At 38.3% G+C, this 24,300-nt stretch overlaps 2 protein-coding genes across 2 annotated transcripts in view; both read right to left on the bottom strand.

The window, feature by feature from the left end:
* Positions 1-24,300, bottom strand: part of LOC134845158 (mucin-2-like) — a 428,810-nt gene that overhangs the window by 12,046 nt on the left and 392,464 nt on the right. The window contains exons 2-10 of the mRNA XM_063862038.1: positions 11,487-11,607; positions 8,459-8,622; positions 3,527-3,584; positions 3,386-3,440; positions 3,003-3,093; positions 2,749-2,886; positions 1,793-1,953; positions 1,378-1,445; positions 1,214-1,294 (exon numbers count right to left, since the gene is read on the bottom strand). Coding sequence (XP_063718108.1) covers positions 1,214-1,294; positions 1,378-1,445; positions 1,793-1,953; positions 2,749-2,886; positions 3,003-3,093; positions 3,386-3,440; positions 3,527-3,584; positions 8,459-8,622; positions 11,487-11,538 — 868 coding nt within the window. The 5' untranslated portion in view covers positions 11,539-11,607. The remainder of the gene's footprint in view (positions 1-1,213; positions 1,295-1,377; positions 1,446-1,792; positions 1,954-2,748; positions 2,887-3,002; positions 3,094-3,385; positions 3,441-3,526; positions 3,585-8,458; positions 8,623-11,486; positions 11,608-24,300) is intronic.
* LOC134845243 (serine/threonine-protein kinase SMG1-like) lies at positions 11,742-23,366 on the bottom strand. Its single transcript, XM_063862167.1, has 2 exons — positions 23,301-23,366; positions 11,742-22,982 (listed from the first exon to the last, which is right to left on the bottom strand). The coding sequence occupies exon 2, from the start codon at positions 22,918-22,920 to the stop codon at positions 11,977-11,979; it is 10,944 nt and encodes a 3,647-aa protein (XP_063718237.1). The 5' UTR covers positions 22,921-22,982; positions 23,301-23,366; the 3' UTR covers positions 11,742-11,976.

Below are 24,300 nucleotides of genomic sequence, written 5' to 3'. Positions count from 1 at the left end.
AAGAGCTTCACAACGTTCATCGACTGTTAAAAGAGCCGCCTCATCACATGGTGTTTTTAGGCAACAGTTTAAAATATCCTTTTCAAAAATTACTTCCATCGACAGATTTCTTTCAGTTCACTTTCGTTATTTATATCTCCACTAGACCCAAACAGGTTCAGAAAAAAATAAGTCAATGGAATCTCAAATTTTTTCTCTTTTCTGCAAGTATAAATCAAAGGGAAGAACCGTAATGAACAGTGCTAGTCCTGGACCATTTAAGAACTGTATTTTTGGTTCATCGCTTGCATTTGGATTTATTTTATTGACGCTATCCTGCCGTGGCGATCAAATTTTAATATCGTGTTGCGCGAGGTAATAAAATACGGCGTGGATCGTCAGATAGTTTTGGGGAGTACAAACTATATGTATGATCGCCAAAAGAGGTCTTCAATACTATCAGGGGCATATTAAGGATTTTCTTCATGGGGTTTTTTCAAAAAACAGACCAAACAACGCCTTTTTGGGAACTTTCGACCTTTTTCGGTGAGCGCTCCACCCTCAAAAAAAGTTAGATTGGCGCCGAAAAAGCTTTTAGAAAATTTCAAAAGTGTCAGCCGGCCAAAAATGGAGGTCTTATAATATTACCAAAGGACACTTTGGGTAGTCAGGGACAGAGTTAGAACAGGGCCCGGGCTTTTTACGAGCCGGGCTCGGGCCTCATTTTTAGGACCAGCAACCGGGCCTGACTTTCAATAGAGTTCACACGCCTAAAATGCCTTGCCACGAGTGCACTCCTTTCTACTGCAAAACTGAGCCAAATCGAACTGCTAGGATCGGCTGCGGCCAATGGGCTTATTAAATTTTGATTTTTCAAAGTTCATATTCGAATTTCAACTTCTTTTTTTTTGTTAAGAAATTCGTGTTCTCATTAAAAATGGGCCTCAGCCGAGCTTGAATTTTTTGTTTCCCATGGCAGAGCCTCAAATTCAGGCCCGGTTCCAAATCTGGTCAGGGGGTCGAACCCCTGAGAAGGGAGGCGTTGGACCTCTAAATCCGCTACTGAATAGCATGGAGAAAATATACTTGAGAAAAAGAAACACTTGAAACAATGTCTCATCGACTTCGCTGCGCACTTGCATCGTCTACGCTATTCTTGATTTTTATTCAGCAAAATAATAAGCCCTGTATACTTCAGGATGCTTCGGTGTACATTACGCATTGATTTTCCTACCTGAGATGTCCGATTCCATTGACTTTCCAAACTTCATGACGTCATAGGGATTGACATAGAACTTGATGAGGGGTTTTGGAGCTACAAAAGAATACAGAAATTAAACTTGGAGGTTTGAAAAAGGTAGCATGAAAAAAATTAGAAAAAAATACGCTACTATTTACCTTGAGGAATTTTCGCGAAAAGCCCACAAGGATTCCCATGAACAACACTTTTGATCATACTTTTCATACTAAAAACACAACACGAATAAGTTCATCTTTCATAAGCACCCCATAGCAACCCTATGATATTATATCAGGAACGTGAAACATCAATAAGAAGGGATCTGCAAAGGAGAAAACCTGGCAATAGTAACTTTAAAAGTTTCCAGTGAAAAAAATTCAGCCTAGAAAAAGTTCGCCAATTTAACCTTCCCCAGCAACAGACATACCCAAATATTTGATGATTCAGCTTTTAAGCTTTCAATATGCAATGTGAGATCAAAACACTCAAATTGAACAATTGCTTAAAACCCAATAAATTAAGTTGAATCTGTACAGACAAAAATCCCATTCTTCTATTTTTATTTCAACCCACCTTGGATCTAGTCCGACAATGAATGATTTGTTAAGTGCCTCGATGTCCGATAGGAGTGCACTGATGGCCGAAATGACTTTGGGTCTCAGTTTGAGATTGACACTGTCTCCGATGTTGTCACAATACAGTCCAATCCAGCTCTTGAAGAACTTGCCGAACTCCTGCAAAATAACTCCATTTCCAATCAACAAAAACAAGGACAGCCGGTTGCTGTGCAAGTAGTACATGATGTTCCGACCCCATTTTTATTAACAAAAAATGAATAAATAAAAAAAAAGAAAAAAACAATTTAGATCAGGTTTTTACAGCCTAAATTTCTAATTTTCATAAATAACAGACGTTACTCGATCGCTTTACTCGCTCGAAAATTGACGACATTTCCGACCGGTTTTTCTGGATAGAAGGAAACATTTTTGAAAAATTTTAAATGTCGTTCGAATCACGACTAGAAGGTCTTTAATAAGAAAAAACTAAAACACACTGGTCGGAACAAAAAAAAACTAAAACATAACCTTGGTAAATTGCTATTAGAGCGTCAGACAATTTTAAGACAACAAGCAAATTAATGTTTGAGTTCCAAATAGTTTGTACGACCAGGTGAACTCTTCTGAGAAAATTGTTAGCAATTTTGACACACGCAAATACATCCAAAAAGGAGTACTAAAAATGCAACAACAAAAAAGTCATGTCGAAAATGAGCCATGAAAAGCAAAAGATTCAAGACAAAACGGGACTCGAACAACGGAGATCCAGTTTACGAGTCAATAGCCTGGAACAAATACCAGGAAGCAATTTAATAAGGGGAATAAAAATGATGATGCTCAAATATATTGGCGCAAAAAATATGCTGCTAAAAATATTTGAACAATATCTTCCTTCACTGTGCGAGTTTCATTGGCAAAAAAGGATTGGTAATAAAATGATTTTTATTGTAACTCTGATCACAGGAACCTTACGTTGTATTTGGCTTGTTTGAGCAGTTGCGAGAACTTCTCGCTGACACACAACACAACATCGCATGGCAAGTTCGAAGAAGTGACTGCAACATGTTGAACTGATCCTCCGGATTGTAAAACTATAATTTCCACAGTTACCTAAACAATTAAAGGATGATAAGTTGGTCGACCTTGAAAATATTTAACCAATATAACGCTTGTGTAAAAGAATTAAGTTTCAGAAATTGATTGAATGTTTACAACAGATCACCGACCAGTTCTGGAATGGATAACTTGACGATGTCAAAATTGCTACCCATGCTACCACTGTTATCCGACTGACTGGACGCAACTGTACAGATCGCCCTAAAAATATTTATAAATTATAATAAAACGCTTCAAAATTGTCATAAATCGACCTTTTTAAATGATTACACTTTGACCGGATTCTCAGATATCGTTTTTTTAAAAACTTTTCTTTTTTTAAACAAAAAAACTTGACTTCATTAAACTTTAACGTGTCTTTATTACATTGATATCAACAAAGCTAACACGTGAATTATTCAAAGATACCTACACGCATAACTGAACCATACTTTTTTTCTTAGGCAAGTAACGACAAGGCAAAACTATATGATTGAAATTGATTTAAACTAACTTTGCCTTAGCTGCACAATGTTTGAGTTCGGCGATGACAGCTGATGATCCAAGTACTAAAATTACTCGACATGAAAAAAAAACATAATAACTTCGCGTATATCATAAATTAGCCCATCCGATAAAACTCCTCCTGACTTACAAGAATATCTGTCCTTCGGAAGTTTATCCAAGAATTCTCTTTTGGTTTCAAGTTCTACCTATGGAAGAAGAACGTTGAATTAATCACAAGTGTTCATCTGTGTTCAAAATCATAATCAGCAAGAAACAAAAATCGAAAAATTTTTAGAGCATTCAAAAACTATAAAACTCAGTTTTAATAGCGATACTGAGCTCCGCGTAAACAAGCGGTAATGCCAAAAAGGTGCAAAATGTTACAATAGACTAAGAAGGTTATTACACAGCGATACAACTCATACATAGGGGTCCAGGACTAAATCCCCCAGGATAAAACCCCCCACGATGAAATCTCCCAGGATGAAATCCCTCAGAGGATTAAATTCCCATATGAAAAAATCCCCCATATTTTAACTTATCATCCAGGGAATGTAAAAGTAAATATATAAGGCATTTTGATTTGAGTTTTTAACTAAAGCTACTTCAATTCGACTTTCATATAAACAAAAGGCATGCATCGTCATTTTGACGTGACTTTATAGAAACCTTAATTATCCAACTTTCCTTTGACTCTATGTAAAAGAACGGTTCTATCAACAAAAATGTCAAGCCGCGTGGCACAGTCAGCAAGTCAAACGAAATTAAATTAAGTTGAGCCATTCGCCGTGAGTTCTTATCTCAAATTTGACAATTTGAAAAGGTGTTGAAATTACCCCTCACGGGACAAAACTCCACAATACCCACACGGGAACTAATTCGAAGATAACTTTCAGTTAGTTTATTGAAGATTAACAGAGGAAGACGTCCGAGCAAAAAGATAAACTTAACAGGTGTGATACCAGTTTGCGTAGACTCATTTTAATCCCCCATTTAGCAATTAAACAATTGCCTTCGGATCCAACACTTGATTGAATTTCTAGAAAACAAGCAACTTGTTTAGAACCAATAAATATCATTCCAATTATAATGCAGAACAATACAATTAACTTTCCTTTGAGTAACAAATGGGGACAAAAGGCCATATACAACATTTACGCATACTATAAGAAACGAGAGTTAACCAACTCAGTCCAATGGGAATGCTAACTAAGGAGATCAAAGCAGCAATTCAAAGCCAGTTTTTGGACATCAAAGGGATAAAATTGGAAAACTGTAACACAAAAATATACGCACGGATCCCATTACGCAATAATTGAAACTCATGCAATCAATACAAAAATCAAAGAGGACGCGACAAACTGCTCCGACGCCTCCACGCAGTGATTGCTTTTTTCAGCATTAGTACACGCGACACCTGAATGTTCCTTGAAGATGCCTGTAGTCCCCAACATCAACAGGAGAATCAAACGAATTCGCCATGAAAACAGATGTAACCCACCCATCCCAACTGGTCTGGATTTCGAGCTACCAATGAAGTACATGCAGATTGTAAATGAACAAGATATTCCTCTGAAAGATTCAGTGGTTCCGAGAAGCAAGAAGCGATACTTAGTTTTTCCATTAAGCAAAAATATTGATGCTCTCAAAAGTTACGGAATTAAGTTCATCGATGGAATATTTAGAAGCTACCCGGAAAAATTCTACCAGGTCTACACAGTGAACTGTTTTGTTGACAGCACAACTTTCCTCTGCTTTTACGCACTTCTCCCGGATAAGCGTCAAGACAGATACAACCCACTCTGGTCTAATCTTAAGTCAGACGTGAAGGCACCAGTTTCTGTTATGATGGACTTTACAATGGCTTCGATTTTTTTCAAGCTATCTATAGAAAGATCCTTGAATCGGTTAAGCCGTTCAAAATCGGGAAGAGTAAGACTTCAATTTGTCTATACGCCTCTTGGCTGCGCTTGCTTTTGCACTGCCACTTCATGTAGAGGAGTGGTACAAAATTTTGATAATGAGCTACCAGATCCCAGAGGATTTCTAAAATTACTTTGAGGATACATTTTTCGGAGAAGGAAACCGAAATACCTCACTGAGGAAGATCAGGTTCCACAAAGATATGTTGAATGTCTATTTCCGTACAATTGACGATTGCCGAGAACAAACAACGCTCTTGAGGGATTTCAACGCGGTTTTGAGTCAGTGCTACAGATGTGAAACCCAGATAACTGGAAAGTCATCGAAGCCATCTAAAGACAGCAATCCTAGCAGGCCTTTACTTAGCCTCAGTTGCACTTGGGAAAAAAGAGCACGCGAGGAAGGAAGATAAATTTGAGCGAATAAAACACAGTATGCTCAGCGGCTAATTACAAGGAGATTGACTATTTGAAAGCTAGTGCTGTTAATTTATCGTTTCAATTTAGTTTCTTTTTGTTAAGTTTTGTTTATGATTCTACTTAAATCTTAAGTCTATTTCTGGTCACCAAGTGTAATTTATTTTTCCGAGTTGCATTTTTGCTTAACGCGAATGTGGGGGATGATAAAACAAATACTGGGGGATTTCGTCCTAGGGAGATTTGGTCCTATCGCGGATTTAGTCCTGGGAGATTATAGCCGGTGGGATTTCATCCGGGAAGATTAAGTCCGCTCATATGTAGCATTGCAGGCTAGCGTATTGAAAATGAGAAGGATGCCACTAAGAAAATTATTAGAAAAAAAATGTCAATCAATGTCGTCAGTCATTTTGATGACGAAAAAAGGTTATCCTAAGAAAACAGTAAGCTACAATTACGCTCTGCTTCCTGTAAAGACAAAAAATGGAAAATCGATTTGATACAGATAATATAGCGGAGACTATGAAAATCGACTTGAAATCGGTTTAGTTGGATACAAAATGTAGCTTAAAAATCATTTTCAATCAATTGATATCCTTTTTTGGCAGCTTCTTTGGTTATACATGCGATTTTACAAACAAAAAACTGATTTAAACTTTTTTAAAAATTTATTTTTTGTTCAGTATGTTTATTTCATACTGATTCCAATACTCAAACTTTCGAATATTTGAAAAAAAAATGGAAGTAACATTAAAATGTATGCCTTTCAATTGACTTTTCATTTTGATGTTCGGTCTGTAAACACATGATGAGTATCACTACTAAGTAATACTTATAACTAATACGTGAAATTATTGCACCAAAATGAAATGTTCTCAAAAGAGTTTCTCAATTGTCATTTTCCTAACAAAAATGTGCTAAAAACGTTAATATTGTAAATAGCATTTGAAGAAATGTTGCGAAATTTAGTCTTGTTCACGGCAGAAACCCTTGAATCTGCTAAAATCAAAATAATTGTCCTAAGACTCAACAGTTTGCTGTGAAAAACTCTACTCGAGAGACTCTTGCTCTCGGTAGCTTTGATGAACATTTCTCCCGAGAACAAAATTAAGCTCTTGTTTCGAAACAGAAGGAAGTGTTTGACGAAAATAATCACCTTGAGAAAATGCATTTACATCGATATTGAGGCAAATCTAGCGTAGAATTCCGTTTAAACCTTTAAATTAACGTATATAAATGGGCTACTGGGAATCAATTTCTACTGTAGCTTGTATATATAACACTTTTCCGGATGAGCGTGCATTACACCAATTTGAAAAAGGAAATGTTAGAGTAGTGGAAAATTATTGGGCACATTCTGTGATGCCAAATCTTGCTAAAACTCATGAAAAAATCTAATTAACAGCATGCAATTCGGTTTTCACAAAATCTTTCCTCGACGCTGTAATTTCGTTGCAGAAAAAACTAGTTTTTAATGGTCGCAATGGAGATATGTCAGCACCTAAATTTTACTGGATCTTACTAAAGCATTCAACTCAAAATCGCACCATTTTTTTTTGAAAAACATCAACGGCTTTAGCCCTTTTCAGAATAGTTCTGAAATATCGCCAAAAGGTAGTTAAATTGATAAATACAATATCTGAACGAGAAAACTTGAATTATTGAGTGCCACAAAGGACAGTTCTCGGACCAATAGTTTTCATCCTCTATGTTAAGTATTTTCCTTTAGCTCCAGTCTGATGATACCAGTCTGATAGTGAAACAGAAATCACCAGAACAATTGGAAGCTCGCAAAAAATAAAATAGACTCAACTTTTCATAATATTAAAGAAAAATTATTAATTCAAAATCATGCAGATGCTCAGGAATTTTCTTGGAACAAGATTCAAGCTTTTCAGCACAAGTTAACAAAACTCTATACAAAGGAATCTGTTCACTATATCTGGTCAGACACGTAATTCCCTTAAGTGTTCGCATTAGTGTATTGATATCTTAAGTTTCATCCCATATAACTTGAAGCGCAGATTGTTTTTTACAAACTTCACAATCAAACAGAATAAAAAGCAAATAAGCTGGGAAACTGAAGTCTGTTTCGTTAGTAGAAAATTTGATAGAACACGTGATTTACTTCCAGCAGAATTATTGATAAGTAAAATGAGTCTTAAGCATCTTTCGATTGCTTAAGAAAAACAAAGACCAGAAAATGTCCTTTTTTTTGTCTACGGAACACTTAAGCGGCATAGACACAACAAAACACGACAAGTAATACCCCAGATACGAACAACAAAGAAGCAAATAATCAGCGGCAAACGGCTGCATTAAAAAACTTATATTCGCTGCCTAGAGAAATCAGACTGGTCAGAAGAAAAAAGACATGCCTTCTTCGTAAAACACGAATCAGTGCCAAGTGACAGATCACTCGGAGGATTCAGAAAATAATTCTATTTTGTTTTATAGTAAGCTATTTAATAAATAATTAAATAATTAGTGCCACGTGCAGTTTAATCTATATAATTGATTGTTTGCAAATAAAAACCTTCTTAGAAATGTTTTTTTAAACATGGGGTTGCATGAAATTAACGTTCTGCTGGAAAAAAAGGACGTTAAGAAAAAAATCACCCCACTGTAAATGCAAAAATACATCTATAGATAGAACCTGCATACTAGTATTGTGCACATTATCAGAGCACAATCGAGAATCTTAAAATCAATTAAATTGCAGACAAGTAAGAAATTCACACCTGTTTTTGTTTAAGTTTGCATTTTTCTGCGACAGTCTTCAGAGTATTCTGTCTTTTCTGCAGCTCCGCGATGAACTTAGTCAGACTGTCCACTGGTTCTTGAGGAGTTTTCTTTTCTCGTATTGTAACATCAGCCACCCGTTCGCCCACAGTTCCCAGTATGACTAAAACGGAAACAGATTGATAGTTTGACAGTCTACAGAAAGAGGTAGAAGAGGAGCACTGTGAAAACGGCACAGAACTTTCCAACACGTAATCGCTACAAAAATTTCAGTCAAATTGATATTTTTCTATTTCGAAATACCGAGTAGTAGCATTGCCATAAAGTAATGAAAGCAACCTAAATAGTAAGGAAATGAAGTATTTAGGCATAACTGGTAGGTGACTGGCACCTACAATCCTTCAAACTATTAAAAAGTAGACTGCAGACATCCAACCGCGTTTCCTGTTCGAACAATTGAATGGTGCAAAAAAAATCAAATTTAAAGTTCCCAAGTCTTTTCACTTTTATGTTCCCAAGTTTTTGTTCCCAATAATTTTCTTTCTGATCTACTTTGATAACATTGAGAGTTGCTGAAACCACTAAAAGAGAAGTCCAAAACTTAAACTGGTAGCATCTAACAATTTGAATAATTTGAGGAATAGATCAACTTAAGCTATAAGTTTGACTGAAATTGAAGAATTAACTTTTACACAGAGGCTAAGCGGACCTTTGCACCTCTGGTGTTGCGACATAAAAGCAGGGCAAGCTAGGACACCGAAAATGCGACGTAAGCCGCTAAGGCGAAAAAAACTTTGAAAGCAATATAGAAAAAGACTATCATGATTTTAATTCGTTTGTCTCGATTTGCATATATTGACTTTGATTAAAATGTGCTTAGTAGGACAATTGTCAGACAACAGAAAATCGAGCAGACAGCAGTTGGACCGGAAACATGTTGTCAGAAAAAAAAAACATTTTTGAAACTCAAAACTAAACACTTCAAATACACACAGTAATAGGCTAATTTTCTCTCTGTTAAACGACGCAAATTGAGTCGGCTAAGCCCATATTTCATACGCGAAAACCTTTTATACCGTATAAAGCAAAAAAATGAAACTAAGATAGCCGGTTACTCTGCAAGTAGCACAGAAGGTTCCGACCAGTCTTAGAAAAAATTACAACAAAATTATTTTTTCAAATTAATGTTGTTTTTTTTTGGCGTGGTGTGATAAAGGAATCTGAGCGAAAAAATAGATCTTAAAAACTTTCTTCAGTCATGGTAAAATATTCAAACTGGAAAACAATTTTTGAAGACAAATAACAAGAAAAAAATTTTTAAAAAAAATAAATTTTTTGAAGTTTTTGATTCCTAAGATGAAGCTAAAAACTCCAAAAACTAACTTCATTTGGGTTAAATAAAGTTTCATGGCTTAAGTCATGCATAAATAAGCTAATGAAAGCCCGCTTACTCGCTCGAAATTAGACAAAAAATCAAAAGGTTCAAACCGGCTTTTCTCGACACTCAACCCAGTCCGATGATTATTTGTGGTAGCTGATTTTGCGTGAAAACAAAAAGAAAAAACTATAACACACCCGAATTCTAAGTTCCTCCCCATTTTCAATGGTCGGAACAAAAAATGAAATAGATCAAATTTACAATTAAGGAAAAAACCAATTTCAAGACTGTTTTTTAAATGCAGACACACCCACAGTATGTATTTTGCTGACGAAAACACAGAATTGGCCTGCGAAAATACAGAAGTTGTTCAGCTGAAAAAATCAATGTCAGTTTTTATAATTCTTGCCAATCGCAAGCGTAACATAGATCCAACGCGAAGCTTCGCAGAACTTCAGATACACAGCAAGCGAAGTATTGAAAATTAGGGAATGAAATAAATGAGACAGAAATTACTACTTTCAAATGCACTTTTGCCTCTATGTTACGCTTGCGATTAGCAAGAGTTATAAAAACTGGACATTAATTTTTTTCAGCTTAACAACTTCTGTGTTTTTGCTGGCCAATTCTGTGTTTTCGTTAGCAAAATACATAACGTGGGTGTGTCTGCAATTAAAATACACTGTCTTAAAATTAGTTTTTTCCTTGGTTGTAAATTTTATAAAAATTATTTCAGATAAAACAGTCGAGAAATACAATAAAAAATTAAACAAGCTTTCATTTAACGAGCAGCTACTAAGCCGAACAAAAAAGCCATAAAAATCAGCTTTTACTCTTCTAACTTAGCATAATATTCTGACTAAGCCAATAAAACATGTCAGGGATGCTTATTATCTTCATTTAAGCATCATTTAGTGTAAAAAAAATGAATCGACTATGAACCAAGCTAACGAACTCCAATTTGATAACTTAAGGCTTGCAAATACTAAAATCGCATTCCAAATAGACTCGGATAATCAATTTGAAGCCCCGGGCATCAAAATCTTCATGTTTTATTCACAACTTTGCCGACAAACGTTAGAAGACAAAATTTGTATGAAAAAAATTGTACCTTTCAAAAAACCTATTAGTATGTAGTGTAAACCAAGCTGCCATATCAAAGCTATTAGATGGCCGTTTTGTATTTAAAAGAATTCATCCAAAAAAAATTAGCACATAACCGAAAAAAATTTAAAATCAAATTCAGTAAAAAAACTAAATTAAAATGTAATATGATCCAAGTTGTCACATCAACGCTGCTATTATATTTTATATTAGCACTTACACATGCTTGAAACTCCACGTTTGTATGATTTGTAAGAGAAATTGTTTACAGGAAAAAAGTCTAGTTACCGACAAAAGTACACGAGCTTTCACAGAAGAGATGATCTTATGCACACAATCTGTCGCTGTAAATTAGTCTGTGGGGCAAAATCTGACACACATTTTTCTCGACACTGGCTTTTCAGATTTTTTTTTAAGAATTCGAACTACAGAAAGAAATTTTGTTACGACATCACACTTGATCATTTTGGAACACCTTAACTAGCCCGAAAATTATTCACCCTGTCCGTATTTGCTTACCAATTGGAGAAATTGAAAATTCTCACCGTTGCTGAAAGCAGCTGACTGTGAGAAAAACACGTCAGTGGAAGTTATCATGGTTCTTGCAGTCACGACGCTAGTTGAGTTTCCAAACTTTCAAATTCTCAGTCAATTGTCATAAAATCTGAAAAAAAAACACATGAAACCAATTTCGCAATCATGGTTCATTCAAAAAGTAAGGTATGTTTGTGCAACAAAAGCAACTTTGGATGATGGCAACATTTCTCACATAAATAATTTTAGGGATCTTGACATCAAAATAATTGTCGTATGTGAATTGGCTCAATTCTGAGATTTCGTTCAAAAATCGGCAGTTTCAGTTTACTTATTAAATTATTATTTCTTAGTTTCATCAACTACGATGATCTTTCTGGATCTTCAACATAGCTCTCGTCTGTCATGCAGCATGACAGCCGTTGTTTCCTAATTCTTCGCCGTTTCTTCAGTCAAACCTCATACAATATTCGCTCGGTCAATTCAGCTTCGAAAAACCCTTCAAACCCAAGCCGTCCACCCTTCGTACATTTGGGCCAAGTTATTTGGGTCTACCGCTTCCTTTATAATAAAATCCACTTGCTCATTCACGTTCATTCGTTTGGTAACTCCAATCGGAACTGCTGATGTCGCCCCCTCTGAACTCTCAACAACGCCGTCTAATTTCGACCTCACTTTTCTCCATACTGATATGGCATACGTATTACGCTCCTGCAAAGCCTTTCCAGTTCTCGGATCCCGTTTGATAATTTCCAAACCGCCAGTTCCACTTGTAGTTGCTTTCGGTACAGATCCAGGGTTGCGTCTCGCTGGACTCAACAACCTTGCACTAGAAGTCGACGAGGAAAACAGTTTACTTTCCTTACTGATTCCAAACTCATGCAAAGCTTGAAGTCCTTTCACATTTTTCAGACCTGAACTTACCTCTTTCAGATTGTCGTTATGCTTCAGTTTGGTCAAAGGTTGATTGAGTGAAAGTAAATCTGCATAAATGGCTGGCGTAATTTCAGTTAGAGTTCGAACAATTTCGGTGAGTTTCTCCAAAGGGTGTTGATCTCGTTTTAACATGGCTATATTTGCCAATACTGGATTAACTGTTGAATAAAATTGGCTGACGTTATCTGTAAACTGATTATGCGTGATCACATATTGTCTAACTTGGTTGAAAATTGCTTTCAGCGATTCATTTGTAGCTAAATCGTCTTTGTTTAAGGGCCTCATTAAAAGTTTCAAATCTTTCATAGTTGCATTGTGAGTACTCAGTGCCAGTTTCAATGGCTGAACAGATACTTTCAAATCATCTCTGGTTTTTAACAACGCTTGCCATGTTGAATCGACGAGAAGCTTCGCTTGTTTGTCATCGCTTTGAAGATTATTCAATAAACTCGCTCTTGTTTCTTCGTTCGATTTCACTTTCATTGCCGAGATGTTCAACTTACTAACTATGAATTTTTCAACAGGCGAGATGTCCACTTTTCGACCTCTATAGGCGTTCAATTTCTCACCCAGCTCAATCAATTCTTGGCAACCCGATGTGAACAGTTGCACGCTTTGAGGCGCCCAAGTTTGCAACTCTTCGAACTGCAGCAATAACTTCGAGGACAACAGGAGCTCTTCAACTTTTGTTACTCTACCTTGCAGAAAAACTTCGCGAGCAGATTTCAAAGAGGAAAATTTGGCGAGTGAATCTTTGTATAGCCCTGCCGACCATTTCAACCTTGCTTCAATTTTATCTTCCTTCGTTTTTAGTGTCTGAAGATTAGTAACCATTTGAGCATTTAGGTTAGTCAACTCGATCACTTTTGTTTTGATATTCTCTAGCGCCGAAAACCTGCTGTTACTCATTAAATCAATCACGGGCTTTCCTCCTAGGACCAGCATGTGGTAGTATGACCATTCGAACTTGGTGGTAATAGTTCTCAGAAGCTGGAACTGTCTGCGATACAACACTAGTTGGTTCTCGATACTCACAACTTGAGTGCCCTGTCTGCAACAAGCTTCAAGGTCGGCAAAAAGCGCAAATACCTGAGTGAAACAATTCTCAGGTATTTCTAGTCTATTTTTAAGAGAAGATCTCACTTTTTGATCTATGAGCTCCAGTTTAACATCCTCCACACCGTCTCGATCTGAAGAATAGTCGCAAAAATCAACAGCCGAACCTACACCAAGAGCTGTAGCACAGTGCAGTATAAAATGGGCAATGCACGCTGAAGGTAACCCTATAACTTGCTTTCGAACAAACGAAGACACGAACAAAGCTACTGGGTCCAAGCAATGCAAAACGTCATGAGCTATAGTTTGAGGACGTTCTTTAGTGCTACCACTCAATTTCAAATTTTTAACAACATTCACAGTTGTTAGTATCGATCTTACGAACCCTGATAGCGCTTTAATGGAGCAGCACTTGAGCCAAGTTTTTGCATTAAGCGAAGACTTAATGTCTACAGTCAATACTTTTTGGACTTGTTCGGACACTTTGAGGACTTTGAAATGTGGCAACATGCTGAGCATTTCTGGTGGCGCTTCACTTTGCGAACACAAATGCATCAAGGTTTCCAGTTGGTTCGACAACCTGTTGAACGCTTGAAACACCAGGGACAACACAGTTTCTAGAGTATTAGGCAACGACGTCACCGCTTCCACAAGAAGTTCAAGTTTACTCGAGATCTCTGCACGTTTGACTGCATCTTCAAACCCTACAGCCTCTATTTCTGCTATCAAGCTTTCAGATTCTTTCTCGATGTTGCTCAATTTTGAATCCAAATCATCAAACATTTCGGACGTATACTCCGCCGCAAGAAGCAGGGCGAAAACTTCTGGCATAGTTTCCGCAGCCACAGACTGATAAAATTCAAGTAAAGATGTGTAAATGGACAGCGATGCAATCAATGGATTGACATGCTGCGATGATAGCTTCTCAAATTCCGCGCCTAAGTTTATGTAGTACTGGACAAACGTTGATAGAGTTTTGAGGGTTCCAGCAAGCGATTCAATTTCGTCCAAGAACCAATCCCCTCCTACAGATTTGGAATTCTTCAAAGCTTCATCTGTTGCTTCAAAAGCCGCGACTTCCATATGCATGTACTGACTAGCAAAAGTAGCAAGATAGTGTAAAACAACAGAAGCTGTAGCGTTCGAGTACTCTTTAGGTTTGGTCGAAATAAACACCATAAGACGCTTGCTTAGCGCACTTTTAGACTCGTCAAGGTCCACGTTTTGAGACAAGGGCAGCAGTTTGCTGCTTAGACGAACCACCGAATCATTCAGGGTTCTCAATTCACTTATCAAATTGTTGTCAACGTCGACTGCAAAATACGCTAAACTAACAGGTTGCTCAATTACAGCTTTAAGTTGTTCTGTACACGAAACTCGATTCTGTGTCGCATTTTCATCTTCATTTTCGCTAAGGGTCGTCATTTCTGTTCTCATCTTTTGCAAAGTTTTTATCAAATTTTGAAGCAAATTGTTTGGCGCTTCTACTTGCTGGATGACTGAAAGGTATTCGGTTAATAACTTAGCAAGCTGGAGACAAGCGGAGTTTTGAGATATGAACACTTTCATACATTCTGTGTCTGTTGATTCGCAATCCTCAAGCAGCTGCAGCTGATGCACGCTAGCCAGATATGTCCTACTTTCTAAATACCCTGCAGGTGGCACCGCATTTGCCGGAGTCTCCTCAAAATCAGCCAAAATGTTCATCAAAAACAGTCTGTGACCATTCGAGTAAGCTTCCATAAATTTTTGCAACGTAGCTACACACAATGTTAAATGCGTGTCTAGTTTGACATTGAATTCGTCTTCTATGCTTTGATAGAACGCCGCATTCGAATCTCGTTTTTCTAAACTCCAAAAAAAGTGCTCCATGTCGCCTGCGGCTTCTTTCAGATACAACTGTGCTTTTTGAACAACACTTCGCTGCTTTTCCTTCTCCAAATGAGCATTTAGGCTTAATTGTAAATTTTGGAAATGATTTGGGATCAGTTTTAAAACATTTATGATATCATCGCAATTTTTCAGCCATGAAGACTTAATTTCGACAATTTTTGCGCTAAGCAAGCTGAAGGACACGCCAAAATCCAGATTCCTTTTGTCCCTTTTTAGATTTTCATTGTTCTTTTTGAATTGCAATGCTCCCATGAAGCCTCCCAGATCCGAAGAATGAGTTGTCCAATCAACTAAAGGGTCATAAACAAATGCTTCTAACAATGTCAATAATGTTTCTCTTCCTTTTTTCAGTGTTTTCATCACATTTTCAGCCACAATTCGAAACTTGCCCTCATAGCCCGTGACACCTAAGGCTGCCACTAGATTCTGCGTCAGTCTAAATGCAACTTTTTCCGGCACACGAAGATTCTTTCCCTTTTCAAAGCAGACGTTGTAGTCGATGTGGACAAGTTCTCCCGAGTTCAAATCCACCAAAATATTGTCCAAATGACGATCGCCGAGGCCGATTACGTAACCAACTATACTCATGAGCGCGTTGCAGCTGTTGTACTGCTGCGTCATTAGCCACCATTCATCTGAGTTGGAGCAGCTACACCACATTTCTCGCCACAGCAGATAGTTAGGCGTCTCACGTTCCAACTCATCTAGCACTTGCCTTACTACTTTCAGAGGCCAGTCTCTTCTTGGTAAACTATCCGAAAGACCACTTGCTACCAGACATTTGGATATTTTTTCTTGGAACATTTCGCTTGGTTTCGGAACTGGAGGTACTTGGACTACATTGCTACTAGAGTCTTGTGGAGGTGCTTTGGGTGCAGCCGTTGTTCCTTGCGCGGATGCAGATGACGTTGCAGTAGCAGCGGCAGACGCTAAAGCTTGTTTTTTCAACGCCGCCGCATACGCTTCACGCTGTTGCCACTTTTTATAGAGTCCGAACAAAGGCACAGCTCCATCGACCCACTGAATAAGACCTGATCTTGGTCCTAGCGGAGTAACGGCATAGTTCCTGGCTCTGTAGAAACAATTGTTTGCAGTTCGATTGTCTTTATCAAACATTGTGTTGACAATTGTCAAGAACTGCATTATTCTTTCGTCTAAGTGTAAATCTTCCAGTCCCTTGAACAGGTAGGAATAATTGACACCGTTATTTCCTAAAATGGAAATTTTCTTCGGTTTCGTCTTTGTGGGCATAATCACTATTTCGTCTTTGAATGATTGCACTGTTATTAAATCAGACGTTTCGCTTAGGATTAAAGGCACGCTTGTATTTTTCAGCATAAACAGTTTGGGAGCAATTGAACGAAGTTGTAGATTCAAAGATGACTTTTTGGATGTTCTTGTCGATAGCTCTTGGTACAGTAAATTAAAGGGTTCCCAAGCGAGTGCTGGCTTTCGAATATTTTCAGGCTTCTTCAACATATCCAAGGCTTCTTTTATTCTCTCTAGGAATGTTGAAACAAACCAGTTTTCATGGTTAGTTTCCGGAGTTTTGTCCGTTAGTTCTAATATCTGTTCGAAGACAAAAATCACCGGGTTCATAAAAGCCGAGTATTTGGCCGTCAAAATTGTTTGCTTCTCCGCATTATTAAGCGACTTGATCTTATCCAATCGTTTTCGTTCGTACTCAATCGCATTAATTGCTTTCATGGCTTCGTTTGAGTAGTACATGAACGCGGACATCCAAAGTTCATCCCACAACAAACTAACTCTTCTGAGCTCATCGACGAATAACTTCAAGTCTGAAACTAACTGTAAATCACATTGGCTGACAGTTTCCAGCAAAACGCTATAGCAATGCTCAATCTCAGCTCGGCTGGAGTAAAGGTCATTCAGGTCAACTTCCTCGTCTTCATCTTCAGCATCATCCTTATCCTGGATTGCATCTTGTGATCCATCGATCAGACGCATATCTGATAGCTCGTTTTCAACGTCTTCAACATGCAGGATCTCCATATCGTTACCGTCGTTCGTTTCCGACGTCATCAGTGACTGTGATCCAGCGCTGGACTCTTTGTCAATGCGTCCCTCAGCTCCTCCGAACTCTGAGTCCGTATCTGCCACTGAATTTTTCCTTTCTGGCTCTTCTTGTGACTCTTGTAATTTGGTGCCATCGGTAATTAGACGCCCAGATTTGGATCGTATTTTGCCCTCCGATATTTTTTGCTCGCAGCCAACTATTACTGGGTACACAATTAGATGCGGAGTTTCGGAGGCTATTCGCTTCAGGAGGTCCGTTACACTTTTCCTAACGTACGTTTCCGGATGGTTTAGCCTTGAGAAAAGCTGCGGGATTATCACACGCCATGGTTTAGTAGGAGTTGACGTCAGTCCGGACTCCAGGCAACCTTGGAGTTCCCATGCATGATTTACAAGAACCCTCAACAAACGTAGCGTCGCTGTTACATGAGAATCATCGCTCAAATTAGAATCCAACGTCAAGTATTTGAAATAACTGTTAGTTGCAAGCTTGTACATACCAAAAATACGATCACACGCATTCTGCCAGACTTTCATAATATGGTCAAACGCAGGGACATTTTCCAATTCTTCTGCAACTGCTAGAACTTGTCGTCTCACTGCTTGTCTACCATCTGAACAAAGCGCTCCCGCCTCATTCACAACTATATCTTCATCTTGCAGTGCATTGAAATGCGGCTTCTGCAATATTTCAACAACTTTGCTTCGTTTCGTTGCATCAGTCATGCATAACTCCAAGAACGCGTTCACTTCAATCAACTCTTGAGGCGTCAATAGTTGAGTTTGACTGCAGGCTTGAGTCACAGCTTTCTTACCGAACTTAAAACTCCATGATGCCAACCTGTACCACGTTTTGCTACACTCTGGTTCAAATCCTATGGACAGGTAATGTAAAGCAGCAATGGTCGCTTCCCGTTTGTCAATGGACGTGTTCCCTGTGATAGCTTCCGCCAACGGCTGAAAATGAGCAGTTGTACCTATCAATTCTCCCAAATCTGAGCAAAGTTTTCCAAGAGGACTGAAATTTTCGCTCGATGCCTCGAGGTTTATACTCTTCCCGTTTTCTGAGCTCAGAATCTTCACCAGATTCGAAATAGTTGACGATATGAAACTGGAATCGCCAATTTGTGCGTTCTTCATAAAGAGTAAAATTAAGGAGCTCAATTTATAGCAAGCGCCTGAAAGCTCACCAAAAATCGATTGCAATTTGGCAGATTCTTTAATTTGGTTCAATTCTATTCGCACCATTGATGAATCGTTCAAGTTTAATTTGAAGTTTTCTTTCAACTTGCTAACCAAAGTTGATTTCTCCATTTGAACAAACTGGCTGCATTCAGAATTCAGTAGTATCTGAGAAGCTACCTTGGGACACCCTGACTTGCGCAAAGTACGGATCAGATTTAAGCTACAATTGTTCTGTCTCAAATTACTTCCAATCAACAGATCTCCACGTGGATCCAAAAGAAAGCCTTCATTTTCAATCAATCTTCGTTTCAGCTTTTCGATCTGCAAGCCTCGAAAACAAGAGTCTATTTGGTTTAAATCAGCATGCGATCCTTTTTTCGGGAACTGGATTACATTTTTGTATAGCTCTAGTTTAGGCTCTTCTTCTTTCAGTTCACGTAACATTGCAATGGTTTTGCCGTGACAAAGTAATTTATTTGCCGCCGTTTTAGAAACAGAACTCGAATATTGGCCAGCCGTCCAAGCAAGTACACGTTCTACGTCACCCAGTAGGTCTTCAGATCCGAATGATTTCTCCGGTGAAATGCCGCCTAATTTGAACTCGTCTAACTTGCTCAGCATTAAATTGTTCAACTGTTCTGTTAAAGTCAAGTCTATGCCCCGACACAAATTATCCATGTTCCATTCCGGGACACAGCAAAGAATGGATTCCTGTGGCTTTTGTTGGTCACTGGAAGCAAAGATCTTTTCTAATGTTCTCTCGGTGCTCAAAAAATCCAATGAGTCAAAACTTTGCATAACTTTGACGCGCTGCAACTCATTTTCTCTCAGCCTTGCAAAGTTGAGCTCATCATTATTTTTATTCTTTTCACTGAAATTTTCGCAAAATTGATTGAACTCCTCGAAACACTTCAAAGATTCAGCGATTGAAGCGATCTGTTTGAAAACAAATCTCATCAAAACGGGCGACTTTTCAGAGAACTCCGACGTTTTGTCGGGTGGTGTTTGCAGAAGACCGACAGACTTGCTATTCGCCAAATCAAACTCAGGGTCTTTTCCGTTCAGTTTACAAGCATATAGATACATTGCGTCTTCATATGACCCGTTTGCTTGTAGCAAAAACAACTCGGAGTAAGGAAATTGTCTCCCAAATCGCTTTTGGAAATAAATGTTGAACCCTTGAATTTCCTCATGAGCAGAACATTCAATGTAAGCCCAATAAAGCATCAAACAGAGCTCCATGATTTGATCAGGGTGTGTTTTTTCGTTGTTTTGTAGTTCGGCGAAATATGACGTAACATGATGAATTACCGATGCTGGGCGGTGAACTGCTTGTGCAAGGCATGCGGCGTGAACTCTTATTTGTTTGTACCAAATTTTACAAACGTCTCGATTGGTTCGAAAGAAAGTCCTTGCCGCTTTATTCGCAACGGGCAGACTGCAGACTAAGCCTTCGCTTGCGTTATAAATTTGCTTTTCAAGACAGTCCAGAAAAAGCAGCATTCTTTGCGGCTTGCCAAAACATTCAAGATTATCGATGTTAAGAGACCGCCAGATCTGCTTTTCCATACTAATTCCCCGAACTTTTGCACAATGTGACCGCAAAACACTTTCAAAGTCAGCGAAAGTCTCACTTGCTTTTCCCAACGCCGTCTTAAGTTTTCCCGTAATGCATAAATTGGCCATTTCCCACAAGGCATAGAACCAACACACGTCCAGAAATTGAACATGAACCCTCCAAGGAACATCTCTGAATGTTATAATTGAGCTTTTATCAGCGTATCTATGGAAAAAAACTTCAAGATTGTTACCATGCACTTGCTGTCGAGTGTCAATTTCCGTGAAAACCCCACTCAAAATGAACTTGAAATCGTATGGTAGAATTTTTGAGCTGGGCTCAAACTTCATCAAGTCTTTTTTGGAAGTTTTTCGCTCATAACACAGCACAGATTTCAAATCCTTAGAGACTAGTTTTGAATTTCCAAAACAGCCAATGGGAAGGCATAGCAGTAATTTCGAGTAGACTTCGACAAGATCGGGCTGACTGCTAAGAAGCATGGATAAAGTCAACGTTGATAAGGTGTTCATGATTTTTTCAGACAAATTTTCGAACTTGAGCAGTCCAAGAACAAAATTCACAAAACATTCGTGAGCTTCCACTGAAGTTGTGACACTTATGCCTTCGGTCGCGGCTATAGCTAACTTTTCGAAAACTTCACTGGCCAAAATTTTCTTGGCTCGATTTGAATCCAACAACGATTCCTGTGCCATTGTTTCCACGATTTCCGACATCCAAGTCAAAATAAGAGACAAAGAGTCAGGGTTACTCTGTTTAAGAGTTAAACAAGCAGTCAACAATTCGCATACGTGGAAAAAATGCTTTCTTGTCGGCTGGGAAAAACTGAACGTGTTTTGAGCCACGGGTGAATTTTTCGACGATCCGGTACTACAACTAGCTACAAAATAATTACTCGCCAATGCATGTCTATACAATAAGCTTAGAATTGAATACTGAATTTCAGGGTACGCGTAACTGTATTCAACACATAAGACCCTCAACTTTTTGCAAAACAGGTTAAACAAGGATGGCTTTAGAGCGTAATTTACAATCAGGGAACTTTTTTGGGAGCTCAGAGGCGATAATGCGGTTAGATTGAACTCAATTATTTCGACCGCATTTTGCACATCAATTTCGGGTACAAAGTGATAAGGATCCGAAATTTCCGAGATGATTTGAAAATTGGAAAAGCTTGATTTAGTCAAGTCAGTATCGCCATTTCTTTGCTGTGATGCTTTGTCCATTAAACAATGGGCACAGGCCTGTATTTCAGAAAGCATGATTTTGTACACCGTCTCTAATGAAGGGACATCTTTGATCGCTAATATATTCTCGTACAGGTCCAAACATAACGAGACAATTTGCTCATTTTCGCAGCATCTGTATTTTCGGAACGTTTTGTTGTCGACTAGAAGAGCTTCAAATAAAGGCAAAGAGATTTCACCGGAGCTGACTTTAACAACTTCACTCAAAGTTTCGATACAACTTGAGATTATATCGATCGTACAACCCGGGTCTAATGAAAATAATTCAAACATATAGTTGAACACTGATTCTGTCAACGTGTCTGTGCTACCTTGATCAGTTGAACTTTCTCCAATTATCAGAGCAGGGGATGAGCCAATTATTTCAGTTAAAACTGAATTTGCTTGTTTCACAAGTGAATAGCTATAATTCGTGGCGCATAAAGAACAAACACAAACTAAAATTCTCTTCAAGGATTTTTGAATAACTTGTTTGAACAAAACAGACAAAACATTCTGTTTCAAGGATTTCGTTAGCACTCCAAAAACGTTGATTAGATCGATAACTTTGGCAATGATGTCACATTTCTCTCTGTAAAGGTCGCAATTTGAACTTTCATCCGTGTCCAATTTGCTGAAATCACTTCTGTACGCCTCAATGTCATCAATGAACTGACCAATAATTTTAATAGTATGCTCTGCGTTCGATACCCAAAAATCCCCAAAACCAAGCAAAGCTTTTGTGGTAAAACTGACAATTTTTGAAGATGTTGCTGGCTCAAGTCGCCAGCCAATCAGAATGTCCATCAGCTCCTCGAAATGAGGGAGCAAAGAGTTATTGTATGCTGATGCTATAACCAGCAGGCAGTTCACAACAGATATCAACATTTCACATTCGTCAACTTCAGACAAAATTTTGCACAAGTTGTCGGCACATTCCTGTATGACGTCACAAATTCTCGAATGCTCCGGAACTTTCAGGTCCAACTCAATTGCTCTTTGTAATGACAAAAGGTAGAACGTTTTGACTTGATCACTCGGCGCCCCGTAAATACAGTTGAAAATCCACTTGGAAAATTTGAAAGGATCCATTCTGCTTAACGAGCACCCTAGTATACCAATCAATTCTGCCACCTCAATTTTAATAGCTTTATTGATTTCCTTGTAATACAGCTCCTGTAATTTGTTCATGGATGATTCGGCTTGTTTCAGAACCGATCTGGCGTTCATCGGGTTTTCAATGTACTCGCGCAGCAACTTCAAATCAGGCGCCAGGGTGCGAGTGGTGACTTCGTCTCGCATCATCTTTCTCAGAAGTCCACTCAACTTCTGGTCATCATGGTATGTGTCACGTGAGTGGGGACTGTACGACACTGAGGAGCCATGGTGATGATGCTGGTATTGTTGAAATTGTCTGTATTGAGTCTCGGGGATCCCTCCACTCGAGGAGTACATGGAGGGTGCCGCATTTGCCCCTCCTCCTCCGTTTGCCGCTCGATTTGCCAGTCGAGGCGGAAGACTTTTCCTAGCACTCATTTCTGTTCCTCTAAATCAAGATGCTGCGTAGATCTATATTCACTGTGGTCATGAATTTCACTCTGAAAAAGAAATTAAACCCTTGATTTTCTTTTTGTTCCGACCACTCTCGAAAGATTAAGGGAGGAACTAGGGCGTAGAATGGGTTTCCTGCGGTCAATTTTGACGACCTCAAAGAAAACTTGCAGCTGGTCAAGCGTGATATCATATCACAACTTTTTCAGTCGCAATACCTATTCTAAAAAGATAATCCAAAAAGTTTACTAAAGATAACCAAAAAAGACTGGTCTGAAGATTTCGCTTTTCAGGCTGAATTTCAACCGACTTCTATGGCAAGTTTTATATTATGATTCAAGACTTTTTCTGTTCCGATTACTCACCCCCTCTAGAGATGAGATGGAACTATGACGTAGAGTATGCTTTTTCTGGCCGCTTTTGACGTCTTCAAATAATCTCTCATATTATTGAGTGTGGTCTCATATTTAAGCCAATGATTCTAAAAAAATCAAAAATTTGTATCTATTGAGAAAAAGTGGTCTGAACTTTTTTGTTTTTCAGATTAAATTCGACAACAGCTGACATGAATTTGATAAGATGCTGAGCTCAAAGTTAAATTGATAGCAAAATAAAACAAATAAAACGGGCTGCTGTGCAAGTAGCACAAAATGTCGCGACCTGATTAAGGAAAAATTCAAAAAAAAATGTAAATTGAACACAGATGTGAAGCAAAGTTTCGCATCACTTGCGATACCACAAAGTAGCATTGCAAGCTAGCAGACAGGAAAGGAGAGCCACTAAGTCCAAAGAAAACGGAAATATTTCGAAGAAGCCATAATTTATAGACTAGCGCATGACTCGCACCTACGGTGCTTCAAATAAATCGTTGAATGTAAAAAAAGCTTCCTAAAACAAGTACCATCTACTAAAACAGCGATATTTTATGCAATCGTAAAGATAAACTGGGCTCATCTATCGGGGGTTTGTATATAAAAAAACGCCATAGATTAAAAAAAAACAAAATAATTTGAGCAGATAAAATGGACGGCAGAATTGCAACACTATATTGTCCCCTGACAGCATCCCACCACAGGGTTAAGAAATTCAATATCTATTACTTCTTTCAATTTCATTTTTATTTAGGTTTTTTGAAAATATCCCGAAAAAAAAACATCTCGAAAGCAAAAGGCTTTGTGCAGTCATAAGTAGAGGGCAGATTTGCAACGCCGATGTGTAACTGACAGATCTCCGCCTAAGGGTTGAGAATCATAACGCCACATCTCGGAAACCAAACGACATTGAGCAGTCAAAACTAGAGGGAACAATTGCAACCTCTGGGTATGTCCTGAGAGCTCAACAAAAAAGGGTTGAGAATTTCACTTA

The sequence above is a fragment of the Symsagittifera roscoffensis genome, chromosome 4 (assembly GCF_963678635.1).
Source record: "Symsagittifera roscoffensis chromosome 4, txSymRosc1.1, whole genome shotgun sequence".
NCBI classification, from domain to species: Eukaryota; Metazoa; Xenacoelomorpha; order Acoela; family Convolutidae; genus Symsagittifera; species Symsagittifera roscoffensis.
The sequence above is the reverse complement of the archived record's forward strand: the minus strand, read 5'-3'. Positions and strand labels throughout refer to the sequence as shown.

Excerpts from the sequence above, each read along its gene's own strand:
- LOC134845243 (XM_063862167.1), bottom strand. The coding sequence starts at position 22,920 with ATGAGTGCTAGGAAAAGTCTTCCGCCTCGACTGGCAAATCGAGCGGCA.